Genomic DNA, 15,500 nt, shown 5'->3' on the forward strand with positions numbered 1-15,500 from the left:
TCGCTAGGTGATCACCCATCCACAATATACCCTCAAGTCGTCACGCGAAAAGAAAGCCAAGCAGACCAGCCTGCTCCAGTCGAACTCTGGTCTTAGTACGTGATCAGCTCACCACATCATCCAAGCCCTTGCGTTTGAGTGGAATCGATGAGAGTCGGTCCGGCGACTTGACACCTGAACCTACCACTCCACATTTTCTATGTCAGCGCCTGTATTCCCTTGCCATCCTCCTAATAGTCCGGTAGTTACTGCATCAACATCTCCCGTGGCCTCTTTCATGGGATGATCGGCTCCCGTACCTGGTTCGCTATTTTCACCCCAGATCTCGTCATACGCCGGTGGGTTCATGCTTATATCTCCGGTGGTGTTCGCCGACGAGGTTTCGATGATCTCCCTGCAGACCGGGTTGACTAGTCGATCCTTCAACGCGTCATTGACGTACACCAGGAAGTAAGGCGTCGGCGGGTTTTGCTGTCCATCGTCCTGGAAGATTTCGTCCAGGTTATCCACTTCGGTGACATAGTTGTCATTGTATTTCCTCCAGACTTTCCGCTCAAAGTCAAAGATATAAATGTAGTAATGGCCGAATGAGACCGACCCGTGATGGACGAATACCGCGTACAGCCGATACGCCAGATGCTTGTAATCGGCAAACTGACTGGAAATCATGGCCTCAGTCTCCTTGATTTGGTCTTCGACATCTGGGCCAGGTTAGCACTATGTGGGCAAGTTCGACGGGTAGGAAGAGGGACGTACATATCAAGTCAGCCTTTGCTATTTGGGAGAGCTGATCAAGCTCAGCCGCCGTTCGGGGGTCAATATCAATAGCTTCCCCCGCAAATTCTGGCTCATTCTTCATACAGATTAGGTCGTCGAGAATCTCCTTCGCACTGTTGAGTAGGCCCGCCGTATCCATGCCGTCGGACTCCTGGGTTATGTATTAGATATTTCGACTCACAACAGGTGAGATGAGTGGAACGTACCGACTGGCGCAATAACTCCGCACGACGCGCCTCGAGCTCTCGGAGTGAGCTTTTCAATTGCCAAGATTGCTGTCGCCGATCCAGGAACTCGGGCTGCTGAGTATCCATGTACCGATCGAGATAGATGGTTTCCTTCAGTCCAAGATGGTGAGTGGATTTAAAAGAGCGCTTCGTCGCAGGATCAAATTGGACTCGCTGAACCTGAATCTGAAGTACTGGTGGAAGCTTGCTAATTGCGCCATACTGCTCAGCCACAGAATTCTCGACATTCACTTTCTGGACGTCAAAGGCGCCGTCAATTGCGGCGTATATGTCGCGAGGACCAGATGCAACATCAATCTTGATGTCAGCCCACCATTCTTCCTTGGACCGTATACCTTTCTCTGATGCGATGTAAGATCGGGTGCGTCCGTAAAACAGACTATTGTGGACAAGAGTTAGTCTGAAAGATATCCTGCCAAGAATGCTCGACTCACTCTTTTACTTGGTCGATCTGCTCGCCATCTGGAGAATGTGCAATAGGCCGGATAGCACATTGGCTTTGGAAAAGCACGTTGTTGATAACCTCCGTCACATCCTGCTGGGCACCAATTTCGACATCCTCTATAAGCTGCTTCTGGGCATCAACTTGTGGAGTCGGTCGTGGAGGCACCGGCGGTGGTCGGCTGGACGGCTCAGGTTGGTCTATAGATGTTGTATCGGAAGAAGACACCTGGGCAGCTGACCCATTCGGTTCATCCTGTACATCTTTCATCTCAGAATCACCCGGAGGTTCGTTCTCCTTGTCGTCAAACTGGGATGTCTTGACGTCGTGCTTAACACCGTCGGAGACAAGAGTAGCCTCGCTATCCACATCACTGGTTGTTGATTGTTTAGACGCCTCACTTTCGGTGGCTGTCGGTTTCTCTGTCTCCTTCTCTGGAATCAGCTGTGGGGGACCAAGAGGGCCTAGGACCGGCATGCCATTGATTTCACCAAGAGCACCCGCGGGTCTGTATGCTGAGATTGTCGACCGGCGACGGATCGCTGCTTCGTTAGAAGGACTGATCAAGGTTAAACGCGCTAATTCCTGGCCTGGGATGACATAGGAAGACGACGAAGTGATCATATCGGAAAACAACGTTCGCAGTTCCCTTAGAACTGTCACAATAGTGTTAAAGTCCGGTCATTCAGATGATGAGAGCCACACTCACACTTTTGAGAACGTTCCACCTCCTTTTGGGAGACTTTGCGAGACCCCACCTGCTTCCGACTCAAACTCTCGTCGCTCAAGTCCATCTTGAAATTTTCAAAATCCAAGACCATCTCCCTATATGGACGAACTGAGAAGTAGAATTGCAACAGGCTGTTGAGGTAGCATGTGTTTCCGATGTTCTGCAATCCTACCGGCCACTCCGACATATCGCGGTCCGGCTTTGTATCATCACCTGAGATCATACTGCTCAGCAAAGGACTATTCTTGTCCTTGGCAATTATACGTAAGGCTTGATTATACGTGTCAGCCTGTGCTGGGGCTTCATCGACACAAATCGTATAGGCCGCCATGATGGCGGCTTCGTCGACTGTGCGATCAGGTATCTGTAGAAGACGGTAGGCATCACCGATATCCATCTCACCGCTCGTCATCTCGCCAGTCTTGACGAAGTGTCGGAGAGCATCCGATTTTCGCGCCTCGGCAATGAGTTCAACTGCACGTCGTGCGAGGTCTCTGCTTGACGGGGTATCGTTGACCTAGACTGGAAATTAGCGTGCAGCTGCATGCGGCCACTGAGAATTCTGTACCTTGGCCGTGTACATTGCCATTATGAAATCGTCGCTGGTTCCATCGCTGACACCAAGGTAGACCTGGGCCTGTTCAACAGTCGCCACTCCTTTACCCAGTCAGCTGCTAGCCCCGAACGCTTTGTGTAAGGTAATCTCACTGTCTTCGGCAGCTGATTTGATGCGCTCGCTACGCCTACTGTCACCTATCCTCCACAATTGCCTGCGGGATTCAATTTCCTGGGTGGTGGAGCTCAAGTACGCATGGAATGTCCCGATTATACTATCTTCGGTAAGTCGCGGGTCATCATGAGTCAAGCCAAAATACTTGTAAGCATCGGCTACATCGTCATCGGTGTATTTGCCATCGGCATAGGCTACCTGAACAGCCTGGTCGATAGTGTTATGTTCAGGGCCAGCTCTGAGACCTCCAATTTCTTTCAGACATTTCAAATATGCAGGCATACGCGCAGGGTCTACTGCGACCTGTCGATTGAAAGCCTCGACAATTGACTGGGACGACATATCTTCCACAACACCTAGATCTTCATAGTATCTGGCCGTTTGTCAGTATATTCTATCTTGATGGATGAAGCACGGGCAGGGCATACGGCGCAGGTGGCATTTGGAATTCTTCGATACCTAAGGCCTTCTGGTCTTAAAGCTTGGTAAGTCTGCAGGTTCAAGAAAGTATCTCAGCTTGACTTACAGTCCTGGGCCTCCAAGGCATAGAGGAGGTCATCTCGTGCTGGACGATGAGAATATTCTAGTTGATGGCCCTTCTTCTCCAACACTGGCCGTTGCTCGATTAGTGCGGAAAGTTCATGCAAAACGTCATCGAGAAAGATTTTGAGTTGATCCTGGTAGGGATTTTCAGCCCAAGGATTAGGACGCGGAGGGTCCCAGAATCCCTCGTTCTATGTAGAGTCAGACATCAATGTTGCGACCACTGGCAGACAAGTACAAACCTTGACAGCAAATCCTAAGAACTCTAACAGGTCTTTGCAGGGCTTTCCCTCAACACCGAAACACGTCATGAATCTCTTGTTGATCGCTGATATGGATTTACCTTGTTGGCTGGTGAGGAAGGCATTGCTGATATATGCGCGCAGGTTTTCCAGCACATTGATGGGCTGCGGCCGAGCTATTCCTTCCAGGCGCTCGGGATGTGCTGCAATTGCCTCGTCCGCTCGCTCCCGCAGCAGTTCCGGATCCGTCAATAGTTGTACCCAGTCAGGATGGAGCACTGGGGAGACAACCCGTACTGACACCACCACCGGGCACGTGAGGTAGGAGCAATCATAATGGAACGTCTCTGCAGTCTGGCCCTTAGGTGTGACCTCCTCGGCCGAAGCACCCCCTACTTGCCTCCCCGATTTGTATACCAGGTGATGTATGTGGCCCGGCAAGCTTTGACTGCCAATCCCCGGTGTCGAGGTCACGACGACCTGCAGGTGGTACCGGCACTGGGAGCATATCGCCGATACTTTGATGGGGTTGCCCGAGCTGCTTCTCTTCTCTGGTTGAGGCAAAAAGCTTTGGTTTGGCTTGGTCACATAGGTATGACGGCAGGCTGAAGGCGATATGAGTTCCGGCGGTCCAGTATAGTAATCCGGAAAGGCCGGGGGTACATCCGATAGCAGGTTGCGGCCGGAGCCTGGAGGATGAGCCGGGTCATAGTCATGGAGATCTTGCACAAGACGCGGGGCAGTCTTGCCTGCAAATAGAGTAAATCATGTTAGCCCATATGCGCATTTGCTTTCGATGCTCCGCTTGTGGGGGAACAACGGTGCGTACCTGACCTCGGCGGAGACGACATGAGTAGGCTCTAATGAGCTCGCAGTCGCCGGCAAAGCTAGGCAAAGGATCACTGAGGCCGAGATGAGCTCCGTCGCATAAAGTCAGTACTGTAGCTCAAGTGGTGGAATCTTCCCTCGGATCGGGATGATTTACTAGTTAATAGTCCTGCCGTCATTCGACTTTATTGGAAACCGACAGCTAGTCCGTTAGTTGTCGTCACAGCGGGGAGTCACCGCGGCAGGTGAAGCAGGCGGGCGGCAAGTTGACGATGACGGATTCACCACGTCCAACACAGCCGGCTTATGAATGTCAAAAATCAGCCTCCGAGCGGGCAGATGGCGCTGGAGACAAATGCCCGCACGCCAAGAGAGGAAAGCAACGGCTTTGGGCATACATCTGATGCTCTGGTCAAACGGACTCGAAGCTGGGAAACCGGGGAAGGCGGTCGAGGGCGGCAGAAAGCGCGAGGCCCCAAATTCATCGAATCTCATCTCCGTCCGGACGACACTCTGAGTGCCAGCCACAGCCCATTCCCAATCCTCAACCGCCACCATGGCTCCGCATACTGAAGAGCACTACCATCCCCAGGATGCGATCTCGGCATCGATGAAGGCCACCATGCTCACTGGTGGAGCTGGTCTTTTCGCCTCAGCCGTCCAGAACACTCTGACTAGACAGAACGTCGGCCCGATGGGCGTGTTCGTGCGGACTGGTGGCACTGTCGGTATCTTCGGTATGATTGCAGTTGTGGCCGATTGAGCAGCAAGTTCGGGGTGGATGATATGCTGACAACTTCCGGCCAGCCGCAATGGGAGGTACCTACGCATTCGTGAAGACCGCATCCGCCAACCTTCGTGAGAAGGAAGACCACTGGAACGTCGCTCTGGGAGGCTTCTTCTCCGGTTCGATCCTGGGTCTCCGAGGTCTGTTGCCCGTGATTTGATCGTTCAATTGATGAACATGGCTCTGACAATTCTGCAGCTCGCACATTCCCGGCCCTTCTGGGCTACGGCGTCGCTCTGGCCACCCTCACGGGCGCTTTCGAATACACCGGTGGATCGTTGTTCGGCCAGAAGAGAAACCCCGATGTCGATGAGTTTGAGCGCCGCGAGAGGATCCGGACGACATACAGAATCCCCGCGGAGCAGACCTTTGCTGAGTTGGGAGAGGGCCGAGGTATGTGCATCTTGCGTGGTTTATCCACGGAGGAACCCGACGTTGCTGACCCATTTTACGCAGGTATCTACGCTCCCGGATACGCCGAGAGACGGGCCGAGAGGATCAAGGAGGCGTACGGTATTGAGGTTCCCACATCGGCTCCTGCATCATGAACCTGGTTTTGTTAGATATCTCCTGCGCAGTCCCTAAATTCTCAGTCTCGTTGTGTAAAACTATCACATTATTTCGACGCCGTTCAGCTAGCCGATGTGGCCCGACCATCAATGAATTTTCCATTCCCGTTTTTACTCATGTGTCAGCGATACCTTCTGAGAAGTATATGGACCCCGCTAGAGACATGAGCGACCGAGTTATGTTGCCGAAAATAGATATGGCGATTTTACTGGATATTTCCAATGCACGGCATAGTGAGCTGTCCGCATGGTCGGTCACAGGATATTGACTACAACATAGTCAAGCTGCGAGGGGCAGTTGTAGCATAGCAGCGGTAGATCAGCTGCTAGGTACCTCCGCTAGCTGTCTAGCAAGGAATGGACAGGTTGAGGTCACTGCAGGGGCAATGTAACTTTGCTTTTTCACAGCCTTCTACGGAGGGTTCCATGGGGTCGGTGAGACAGCAGATAATGGAGGGATGGGTGACAGTAACACCACAGACTCCGCCGATAAGTGTTCTGATACCAGCTGCTGGGATCGATGCGCGCAAGACGGTCGGCGGGGAGCTGAACCCACCCAATCTGAGCCAATCACACGCCCGGCTTATCCAATCCTAGAAGCACGTCTGCCACCAACCCCGATTCCGACGGTAGCAGTACAACCACGCACTAAGTACCAGATAGTACTAGGATGCCAGTGGCGGGGGGGGAAGCAAGCAAGGAGACACAACCACTGCAGGACATGTGTATCTAGAAGTTCCAGCCGGTTGAGACTGGGGATACGGTGCTGGGTTTCTGTCAATCTATTGACGTTGATACAAGGGGTGCACGATAATCCATGCAGGGGAAAATATGATATCACCTCCCGGGGGCCCTTAAACCACACGGAGGCGTCGGATCGACTGGACATGGTGATGCCGCTAGTGGAGGCTTCATGAGAGGATGGATTAAGGAATAGTCTTTCGCTAATTTCTGAACTGTCAATCTATGCATCTTGACTGTCGATACTCCGTAAACCTCGGATGTACATAGTGACACTGACAGTCTGACACAGTGTGAAGCACTAAGCATGTACTAAATCTCGACCACTCCTTCGTCCGTAGATTAGACTGTCTAACGACTACGTCAAGTAGATTGCCATGGGAACGACGGCGGACTCACCATTGCGTTTGACTTAACCAGAGAGGTAACTGGGTTGGGTAGCCAGTGCAGAGGCCGGGAGTACCCAGAGTTTCCATACAAAGTACTCCAACCTCCATTGTCGAACCCCATCGCAGGGAATTCATCCGGATCGACATGAACCTGATGAACCGTGCATGACGTCGAGGGTCAAAGTGGTGTCGGACAGTCTGGATTGCTGCCTCGACGATACCCGAAACGGGAAGACAAGACTCCGACGATCGCGCGGGAGACTCCTTTTCTCCTACTCCGTACTTAGATACTTGCGTGCGTCTGAACTCTAAAGGGTGATGGGTGATGGGTGATGGGTGATGGGTTGCCATCGGCAGGAGGAAAAGGAAAAGGGGGAACTCCATCGAAGCCATGGAGAACGATTGTACCGGCGCTAGAAGTATTACTATAAGGATTATTATTATTATTATTCCCGCTGAGGGTGGCCTGATTGGCCCAGCGGTCAGTCCCCGGCCAAGCGATTTGCACAATCAGCCAATCAAAAATCACCACTGCCACACCCACCAGCCCTGCCCGTCCCGATGAGGTAAGTGCAGGCCGTACAAGCCACGCTCGGTCCGGCAAGTCTTCAGTGTGACTAAGGTTTCTCTCAGCTGTAGACAGTAAGGCAGAATGATTTCCCTGGACCGATGGAGGGCCGGAAAGGCGAAGTCGAGGGGACGAGGGTGGTAAGAAGGTAGGTAAGATCTGGTTGATGATGTTGACGATGGCGGTGATGACGCTGTGCCCGCCAGCTTCTCCTGTCCTGAACAAGGGAACAGGCAACGGCATTAAACCCACTTCCAGTGTATCTGACCCTGGGGCAGATCCATTTATTAAATCCATTTCACCCTCATTTCCGTGCGGCTATTTTTATATTTGGTGATTATTATCGGTCCCATTGCGGTTCCTTCTGGAAAAGGAGGCCCTTCTCATATTTCGATCGACCACGACCACAGCCAGACTATCTCCCGCTAGATAGATATACACATTGTCACATATCTACACCTTTCATGGTCTGACGCTCTTTGGGTCGAGTCAGGTCTGGTGAAGTCAACTCGGGGCCGGGGATTCCGTTCCAACCTCTCGGGGCCTTGGGTCGTCATACCGTCACCGAACGACAACAAGAGAACGAACGACTGGGTGCTTTTGGTCCGGCGTAGACGTCATCCGGAACCGGCACTGGATAATAACTCACCATAACCACCACCACCACTCCCTCCCCTTTATCCCCAAAAGTTCCAGGCTTCCAGCAGGAGTATCTAATCATAATCATATTGGAGGATTCGTCGTGTTCTCCTGAGACTGTGCCATCACCCCCTCCCCCCTCTTTGTCTCCCACACGCCTGCTCCGTCACTGGTGGTGCCCATTCTGTTTGCACTTCTCTCACTGTCTCTTCTCTCATCTTGGTTCAGTGGGGCCCAATCTCCTTTTCAACTAAAATATAACCCCCGAGGCGCGTTCTGATCGGCTGCTGATTATTCCTGCTGCTGCGCCGACTGCTCCGGCGACTATTGCGAGCGCAATCGTACTAGTCTCACCCACTAGACCGTCTGCAACGACGAACAGCACCACCGTGCCGGTCCGGATAGGAGTGTCGCTCCCTGTCGCTCCCTGTCGCTCCGTTGCTGGCTCATTGTTGCCCCCGCAAACAGTCCGCCCCAGACCCTTGGGCCGCGAGTCGAGACTCCAAGTCAACTTCCGGCTGGTCGCTAATTTCCACCCTCAATTATCCCCCCCCCCCCCCAATTACCCCCCAACCTGCACTGCGAAGTGCTAGCAGTCTCAAGCACAAGCACTACGTACCTTACTATCCAACTAGATCCAAGTGGATTCGCCATCGCCCTCCTTTTCTTCCCTCCTATTCTCATTTCTTTTTTTATATCGCGTTTCATGATATATTATCATTCCTTCCCTTATATTCTTTATCACGGCCCGCATCCGGAACTGACCTTGCAACCACCGATCGCTTGATATCGACACACGGGCCTGCCCTGCCCTGCACCGCCCAATTGTTCTTCTCGCTCTCCGTTGTCCCTCATCACCGCCCCTCTCTCTCTTTCACTCCTGCCCAGCCATGGCTATGGCCGTCAGGTCGCAAACGCCAGTGCAGGACACTTATGGCTCCATACCACACCCCCCCGATCTGCTGTTGAATCGAGGTTACAGTGTGCGCTCCAGCTCCAGGCCCAATTCCATTGTCGCCAGCACCTCCGGTTATCTCGCGCACGGCGCCAACCCCGAACCCGCCCCATTCACCCATAACGGCCGCTTTCATGAGGAATTCGATGCCGCCAGTCACCGTGGTTCGCTAGACGGTCGTCCAGTCATGCAGCGTTCCGCCTCTCAGATGTCGCAGTCCCGGTCCGCAACTCCAACCCGATCCAGCACTCTCAAGAAGAAAGCGTCTTTGAGCAAGAGGAGCAGTATGCGCCGCAGCGGAAGCAAGCGCAGCTTGCGTGCCGGCAGCGTACGAAGCCTCGTCCTGGGCGACAAGGAAAAGTATGGGGCCGATGGTGAAGATCCGAACAGCGCTTTCTATATTCCTATTCCCACCAATGGGAACCCCACAGAGGTTCTGGCGAATCGCTTTCAAGGTTTGTGCGCGTCTCCGGGCTTGGAAATCGTGGTTTGCTGACTCGCAGTAGCATGGCGCAAGGTCCTGAAGGACCTCATTATCTTCTTCAAGGAGGTCCAGAAGTCCTACGAAACCCGATCGAAACTGTTCCTATCAGCATCGAACATCATGCAAAACACATCCCTCCCTCCCACTTTCCTCAAATCCGGCGGTCTTTCCGATGCGACCGACATCTTGCGAGACTTCCACCGACAAGGGTACTTGGAAGCGAACAAAGCCGCGGAGGTGGAAAGCGAAGTTGTCAACCAGCTCATGGGCTTGCGAAACGACCTGCAAAAGAAGACCAAGGAAATCCGGAGTCTGTCGGGGGATTTTCGAAACTCCGTAGATAAGGAGGTCGAAGCTACCCGCAAAACGGTCCGACACCTGCACGAAACGCTGGGTTTGGTTGACAGTGACTCCTCGGCTACGTCCGGCAAAGGAGATCCGTTCATTGTTCGTTTGGGTGTCGACAGGCAGATTGAGAAGCAAATCGAGGAGGAGAATTATCTGCATCGGGTATGAGAACATAGAGCATTTTGACCCTGCAATTGGAGTACTGACCACTTGCTAGGCATTCCTGAACCTGGAACACTCCGGTCGCGAGCTCGAATCCATTGTGGTTGGCGAAATCCAAAAGGCCTATAATGCATATGCCAGCGTTCTCAAGCGAGAAGCCGACGAGACGTACGACACTGTTGAGAAACTGCGCGCGGGGCCGATCTCGATGCCTCACGACCACGAGTGGAACTCGTTTATCGCGAACACGGACGAACTGGTTGATCCGCGCGTTCCTCTTCGCGATGTGGAGAACATCACATACCCGGGCAGGGATCATCCCGCCGCGGTGGAGGTCCGGTCTGGGATGTTGGAGCGCAAGAGCAAGTACCTGAAGAGCTATACCCCCGGCTGGTGAGTCTCCTGGTCTCCTAGATCCTCTGTCCCACGGTGTGGCCACTAACCAGCAATAGGTATGTTTTGTCTCCAACGCATCTGCACGAATTTAAGTCGGCCGATCGAGTCGAATGGCAACAACCGGTGATGTCGTTGAACCTTCCGGAGCAGAAGCTGGGGTCGCACTCGCAGCCAGACTCAACGTCGCACAAGTTCATGCTCAAGGGACGACAGACAGGGACCATGCACCGTGGTCATTCCTGGGTCTTCCGCGCCGAATCGCACGAGACGATGATGGCCTGGTATGAAGACATCGAGAGTCTAATTTCGAAGACGGGCGAGGCTCGGAATGCATACGTGAGGCAGCATATTCGATCCGCAAGTGGCATGGGATGGCGGAACAGCAGCGATGGGATGGACGAGGATGAAGCAGACCGGACGCCGTACTCAGCAGAGTCGGCAGTCTTGCACCAGGAACGTCCGACGTCGCAGCCTCGCCAGCCGGGCGGGCGTTTCCCGAGTGACGTGCAGATAGACCGCCATTTGGAGGCTCCACTGTCGCCATCCAGTGGGGAGAGTTCCGGCGAGAGGGATCTCTTGGCCGCGGCTGGCTCGTTGCCTGACGGTCGAAATTCGTTCAGCAACGCCGACGTCGAGATGGGTGAGAACCATGCTGGGCCCTCTGCCGGCACTCCCGTGGAAAGACGGGATAGCTACTATGACAGCTGGATGGGCACGTCTGACGCCGCTACTCGACAGCGACAGTTTGCCCAACAGGGACAGAATCCAAACGATAACCGGGAGCCAGCGGGGTCTGATCGAGGGAGCGCGTCCAACTTGTATGTGGCGGGAATCGGGGCCACGAACTCGCGCGACCCTTCTCTGACTCGCCAGCGAAACCGCGGCGAGAGCACATCCACGGCACTCACAGCCACGAATGTAACTGACTACACTCATACCACCGTGCCGACCTCGATTGACGAAAGAGAAGAAACCAGTGCTCAGCCTGATGGGTTCGCGGTCGATGGCTTGGGGTTGTCGAAGCAGCAAACGGCAGCCTCGGAAGGCCCCTCTATTCAGACAGCCCCGAATGGACCTGTCACAACTGATATGGCTGTCTCGCGCAACGGGTCTGTCAAGCGTCCTCCTGCTCAAACCAAGGGCAGTGTATCAACGCTTGAACTACAGATCCCGGGCCATTATCCGCCAGCTGGCATGGCCACATCCTAAGCAATACGCAGCAACCACAGTACCTCTCTGCCTGTCGTTGAGGACGAGTCTGATGCTGTTACTCTTTTCATTTGTCACCGAATTTCCTTTGTTTATTTCCTTTGTTACTTTCCTATGTACATCTTTCACGCATGCATGTGATGATGTGGTGCATCTTCTCTCAGAGGGAAGACTGCCCACCTTCAAACAGGGGAACTGCCAAGGTCAGGCTATCATTGTTTCGATGAACCTACCAGGACGCACCCCACACATTTTACATATCACTTTACTCGGCGTTTCCCAATGTGACAGGTGGTGGTGACAGGTCGACGGATGGATGGACGGACGGACCGGACGGACGGTTGGATTGATCAAGGCGTCTGGGACAACTTTGGATGGATGGATGGATGGCTGGCTGGTTTCGATTTCCCTGCGTGGTTTTCTTTCGCTTGCATTTTCGCGTCATTTCGTTTGCTGATATTTCTTCTCTTCTTTGTACAATATTCCCCCACCATTTATATCCGTTTCTGATCTGATTTCCATCATTTTATCTTGCTTCAGCTGGTTTGATCTGGGCTTATACTTGCTTTTTTCTCATTTCTTTTTCCTATTCGCGCGCTTGCCGTATTACCCACTTGCTTGCCTTACCTTGCCTATCTTTGATATTCGATTCTGCTTATCAGGAGTTTGACTCGTCGGACGGGATCCACCAATGATCTTGATTTTTATTTCTGTTTCTATTTCTATTTCTCTCTTTGTTCAACGGACCTAGCTCACGAATGAATTGAACCAAATAAATAAATCACTTGATTAAATGGAATTTCTCAACCGTAGCACGATACCTAGACCTACTAGTACACATACTCCTTCCTACATTCAACCTATATATACAGTTGCTAGTACTAGTATACGATATACTGCAAAGTACAACTTAGTACTTAGTTCACTCATTCATCCCTTCATCTCCAGCTAGCTCTTCCTCCCTCACTGAATGAATACAATCCAGTCGTCGTGGATATACTAAGAGAACTGGACTGAACCGACCGGACCCCTGCATCACCCAGCTGTAGCTTCAATATAAGTCTCTCCCGTAGCTGGTTTCTCTAGTATATGTAAGATTGAGATGTTGTTCAGGGTCAGTTACGCAATTGTCGAAAGGGAAGAGCTGGTATGTACCAGACATGTGACGGGGCCTTCAATGTATCGAAGACGAACAGGTAAAATGATTGTAAAGTATATGACGAGATGATATTAGAATGTTCGAGTTCAGATCACGCACACTGCCAATGACAGACCCTCGGGTATAACGCCTACCACTTACAAGCCTACAGATAGGATATTATCAAAGCAATCAATCAATCGGTCAAAACCTCTCCGGAGCCGCAATTTCGCGAGGCCACCGTCCAAACGCAAAAAACAAATCCACCAGAGCCATCCGCCTGCAATTTTCAGCTTGAACCACATGCGATTTGTCCCCACGAGACCAGATCGTCGGAGAGTAAATAACAAAAGTAAGCTGGATAGCAACAAAACATCATGAGGTGTGTGTGTGATATGAAACAAAAGCAGACGCCAATCGGTCATTCTCTTCTTGATCTGGAGTGTTACATCGCAAACTTTTTTGGCCTCGATATTCCTCCTGAAGCAAAAGAATCATATGGTAGTGTTACATGATCTGATCCTGCGTGATCGGAGCAGTCGGCTCAGTGCCGTCCATGGGCTCGCCAGGTCCGGGGCCCGCGTTCATGTACTTGACAAACGTGATACCCAGGGGACGACCGCCGTACTGGTAGCCTGTGAACTTGGCTGCAACAGGATGTCAGTAAAAAGGACCCCATCGAATCAATCACAAGACCTACCGATTGCAGTCTCTGCAGTCTCTCCGTTATCAAATTGAACTACACCGGTGCCGCGCGAGCGACCATTGGGCTCGTACTGAATTTCAGCGCGATCAACCTTGCCGATAGTCGAGAACAAGTCCACTAGATCCTCGTTGCAGGTCGACCAAGGAAGGTTGCGCACGTAGATGACAGCACCCTTGTCGCCGCCAGAGGTAGCAAAATCGGTGAAGGGGTTGGGAGGCACCGAGGCCATGCCCTCGAAACCAGGGCCACCACCACCGGGGTAACCGCCGGGGGCGCCGCCGCTATAACCACCGCGGAAACCTCCGCCGAAGCCACCGCGACCACCACCAAAGCCACCGCGACCACCGAAGCCACCGCGGCCACCAAAGCCGCCACCAAAACCGCCACGGCCACCAAAGCCGGGTCCGGCACCGGCGAAGCGATCTTCACGAACCTCCAGCGCACGTCCTTGCCAGTCGTATCCGTTGAACTGCTGGATGGCATTCCGGGCATCCTCGGGCGACTCAAATGCGACGATACCAGAGCCCTTGGGGCGGCCCGTGGCATCGGTGTGAACATCGGCACGGATCACAGCGCCTTGCTGAGCTAGAAGGTGAGACAATGTTAGTCGAGAGGGCGGCCGGCAATGGATAGGGGAGGAGGAAGTAGAGGTGGTTGAAGATGCTCTGCCGTCCAATACTTACCAGCTTGGCGGAAAAGATCCTTCAAATCTTGCCAGCCAACGTTGAACGGAAGCTAAACATCCCGAGTGTCAATACCTAAGCGCGGTCGAGCATGATATCAGATTTCACATGGGGGGGAGCAGGGGCACACAAACATTGGATACGTAAAGCTGGCGGCCACCGGCACCACCAGGAGGTCCACCCGGACCACCAGGACCACCGAAGCCTCCGAAGCCTCCGCGACCAGGGCCTCCGAAATCTCCACGAGAGGGACCTCCGGTGAAACGAGGTTCGGGTTCACGATCCTGCTCACGTCAGCATTCCCTGTCAATCCCTCCCCAGGGGGGAACCAGGCGTAATGTACCTCGCGAACATAGACGAGTCGTCCCATCAGGTTCTGGTTGCTGAGGGTGTTGACAGCATTCTGCGCTTGATCCCTGGTCGCGTATTCCACAATCCTATGGCAGCGGTCAGCAGGGTTCGGAGGACACCAACGAGGCAAAGACAGATGTCGACTCACCCGCATCCCTACAGTATCCCGGACGGCCAGGCCCAGCCCGTCAACCCAAACAGTCCATAACAAACGAACCAACGGGGGAAAATCCAGAAACACAAAGGGAAAAGAAACCAGCCACACTACGCATTGGCGCCCACCTTCGACATTCCATTGGGAAGCAGTAAGACATCGGCAAAAATAACTTCTCCAGCTGTTCGAGCGATGCGGAACGTCCCCCACCAAAGTCAGCCACAGATTCCAGACCGGCGAAAACGCATCACACCCCCGACAACACGATATGACCCTGCTCACCCTGTCTCATAAAGTCTTTCAGATGATGCCACTTGACATCGTAGGAGAGGTTGCCCACGTAGACGCGACGGTCTTGCTGGGACGACTCGCGCACGGCTTGCATCATTTGTTCTTTGGCGACTGCGCGATCTTCGAACGAACGGGGGGGAGGAGGGTAGCTGCTGCGCCCACCGTAACCAGAAGCAGAATGACCACCGGAAGGGCCTTGGGTCGTACTCATAGGCGAGCGAGAACGACGGTCGGAGCGGCGATAGTCGTCACGACTGCGAGAGCGACTGCGGGGCGAGTACGAACGACGACTGCGTCTGGGACTACGGGAACGACGACGGGGAGAACGAGACCTCTCGCGCTGCGCGTGGTCAGTGTCGTCAAAGGCAGAGGGAGACATGGACGAAGAAG

At 53.2% G+C, this 15,500-nt stretch overlaps 6 protein-coding genes across 6 annotated transcripts; 3 read left to right on the top strand and 3 right to left on the bottom strand.

The window, feature by feature from the left end:
- On the bottom strand, positions 1–4,563 carry BO94DRAFT_609542 (ubiquitin-specific protease UBP2; the record flags this gene model as incomplete). Its single annotated transcript, XM_025616582.1, has 11 exons — positions 1–701; positions 757–928; positions 984–1,404; positions 1,460–2,123; positions 2,177–2,714; positions 2,766–2,851; positions 2,906–3,300; positions 3,356–3,401; positions 3,454–3,661; positions 3,713–4,461; positions 4,542–4,563. 11 exons carry the CDS (start codon positions 4,561–4,563, stop codon positions 181–183), a joined length of 3,822 nt encoding a protein of 1,273 aa, XP_025471135.1. The 3' UTR covers positions 1–180.
- A 574-nt stretch (positions 4,564–5,137) lies between these two features.
- BO94DRAFT_531350 (NADH-ubiquinone oxidoreductase 213 kDa subunit) lies at positions 5,138–6,276 on the top strand. The gene is made up of 4 exons (XM_025610881.1): positions 5,138–5,277; positions 5,348–5,467; positions 5,526–5,720; positions 5,784–6,276. The coding sequence occupies exons 1-4, from the start codon at positions 5,163–5,165 to the stop codon at positions 5,873–5,875; spliced, it is 522 nt and encodes a 173-aa protein (XP_025471136.1). The 5' UTR covers positions 5,138–5,162; the 3' UTR covers positions 5,876–6,276.
- On the top strand, positions 6,116–6,923 carry BO94DRAFT_271756 (uncharacterized protein). The gene has a single exon (XM_025606568.1). The coding sequence runs from the start codon at positions 6,355–6,357 to the stop codon at positions 6,811–6,813; it is 459 nt and encodes a 152-aa protein (XP_025471137.1). The 5' UTR covers positions 6,116–6,354; the 3' UTR covers positions 6,814–6,923.
- On the bottom strand, positions 6,924–8,019 carry BO94DRAFT_609554 (uncharacterized protein). The gene has a single exon (XM_025616583.1). It carries the CDS (start codon positions 7,889–7,891, stop codon positions 7,310–7,312), a length of 582 nt encoding a protein of 193 aa, XP_025471138.1. The 5' UTR covers positions 7,892–8,019; the 3' UTR covers positions 6,924–7,309.
- Positions 8,020–8,789: 770 nt separating this feature from the next.
- Positions 8,790–11,943, top strand: BO94DRAFT_271899 (SLM1 family PH domain-containing protein). Its single transcript, XM_025606569.1, has 4 exons — positions 8,790–9,643; positions 9,695–10,182; positions 10,238–10,575; positions 10,635–11,943. Exons 1-4 carry the CDS (start codon positions 9,124–9,126, stop codon positions 11,785–11,787), a joined length of 2,499 nt encoding a protein of 832 aa, XP_025471139.1. The 5' UTR covers positions 8,790–9,123; the 3' UTR covers positions 11,788–11,943.
- Positions 11,944–13,432: 1,489 nt separating this feature from the next.
- Positions 13,433–15,489, bottom strand: BO94DRAFT_553330 (RNP domain protein; the record flags this gene model as incomplete). The annotated part of the gene is made up of 7 exons (XM_025613651.1): positions 13,433–13,572; positions 13,626–14,216; positions 14,315–14,366; positions 14,449–14,598; positions 14,658–14,751; positions 14,934–15,000; positions 15,102–15,489. The coding sequence occupies 7 exons, from the start codon at positions 15,487–15,489 to the stop codon at positions 13,433–13,435; spliced, it is 1,482 nt and encodes a 493-aa protein (XP_025471140.1).
- Between the last annotated feature and the right edge of the window lie 11 nt (positions 15,490–15,500).

Source organism: Aspergillus sclerotioniger (genome assembly GCF_003184525.1).
Source record: "Aspergillus sclerotioniger CBS 115572 chromosome Unknown BO94scaffold_4, whole genome shotgun sequence".
Lineage (NCBI taxonomy): Eukaryota > Fungi > Ascomycota > Eurotiomycetes > Eurotiales > Aspergillaceae > Aspergillus > Aspergillus sclerotioniger.

Coding starts and splice junctions, on each gene's coding strand:
- BO94DRAFT_531350 (XM_025610881.1), top strand. CDS start 5,163: ATGCTCACTGGTGGAGCTGGTCTTTTCGCCTCAGCCGTCCAGAACACT. Junction 5,278..5,347: donor TGGCACTGTCGGTATCTTCG/GTATGATTGCAG, acceptor ACTTCCGGCCAG/CCGCAATGGGAGGTACCTAC. Junction 5,721..5,783: donor TGAGTTGGGAGAGGGCCGAG/GTATGTGCATCT, acceptor CATTTTACGCAG/GTATCTACGCTCCCGGATAC.
- BO94DRAFT_271756 (XM_025606568.1), top strand. CDS start 6,355: ATGGGTGACAGTAACACCACAGACTCCGCCGATAAGTGTTCTGATACC.
- BO94DRAFT_609554 (XM_025616583.1), bottom strand. CDS start 7,891: ATGGATTTAATAAATGGATCTGCCCCAGGGTCAGATACACTGGAAGTG.
- BO94DRAFT_271899 (XM_025606569.1), top strand. CDS start 9,124: ATGGCTATGGCCGTCAGGTCGCAAACGCCAGTGCAGGACACTTATGGC. Junction 10,183..10,237: donor AGGAGAATTATCTGCATCGG/GTATGAGAACAT, acceptor ACCACTTGCTAG/GCATTCCTGAACCTGGAACA. Junction 10,576..10,634: donor AAGAGCTATACCCCCGGCTG/GTGAGTCTCCTG, acceptor AACCAGCAATAG/GTATGTTTTGTCTCCAACGC.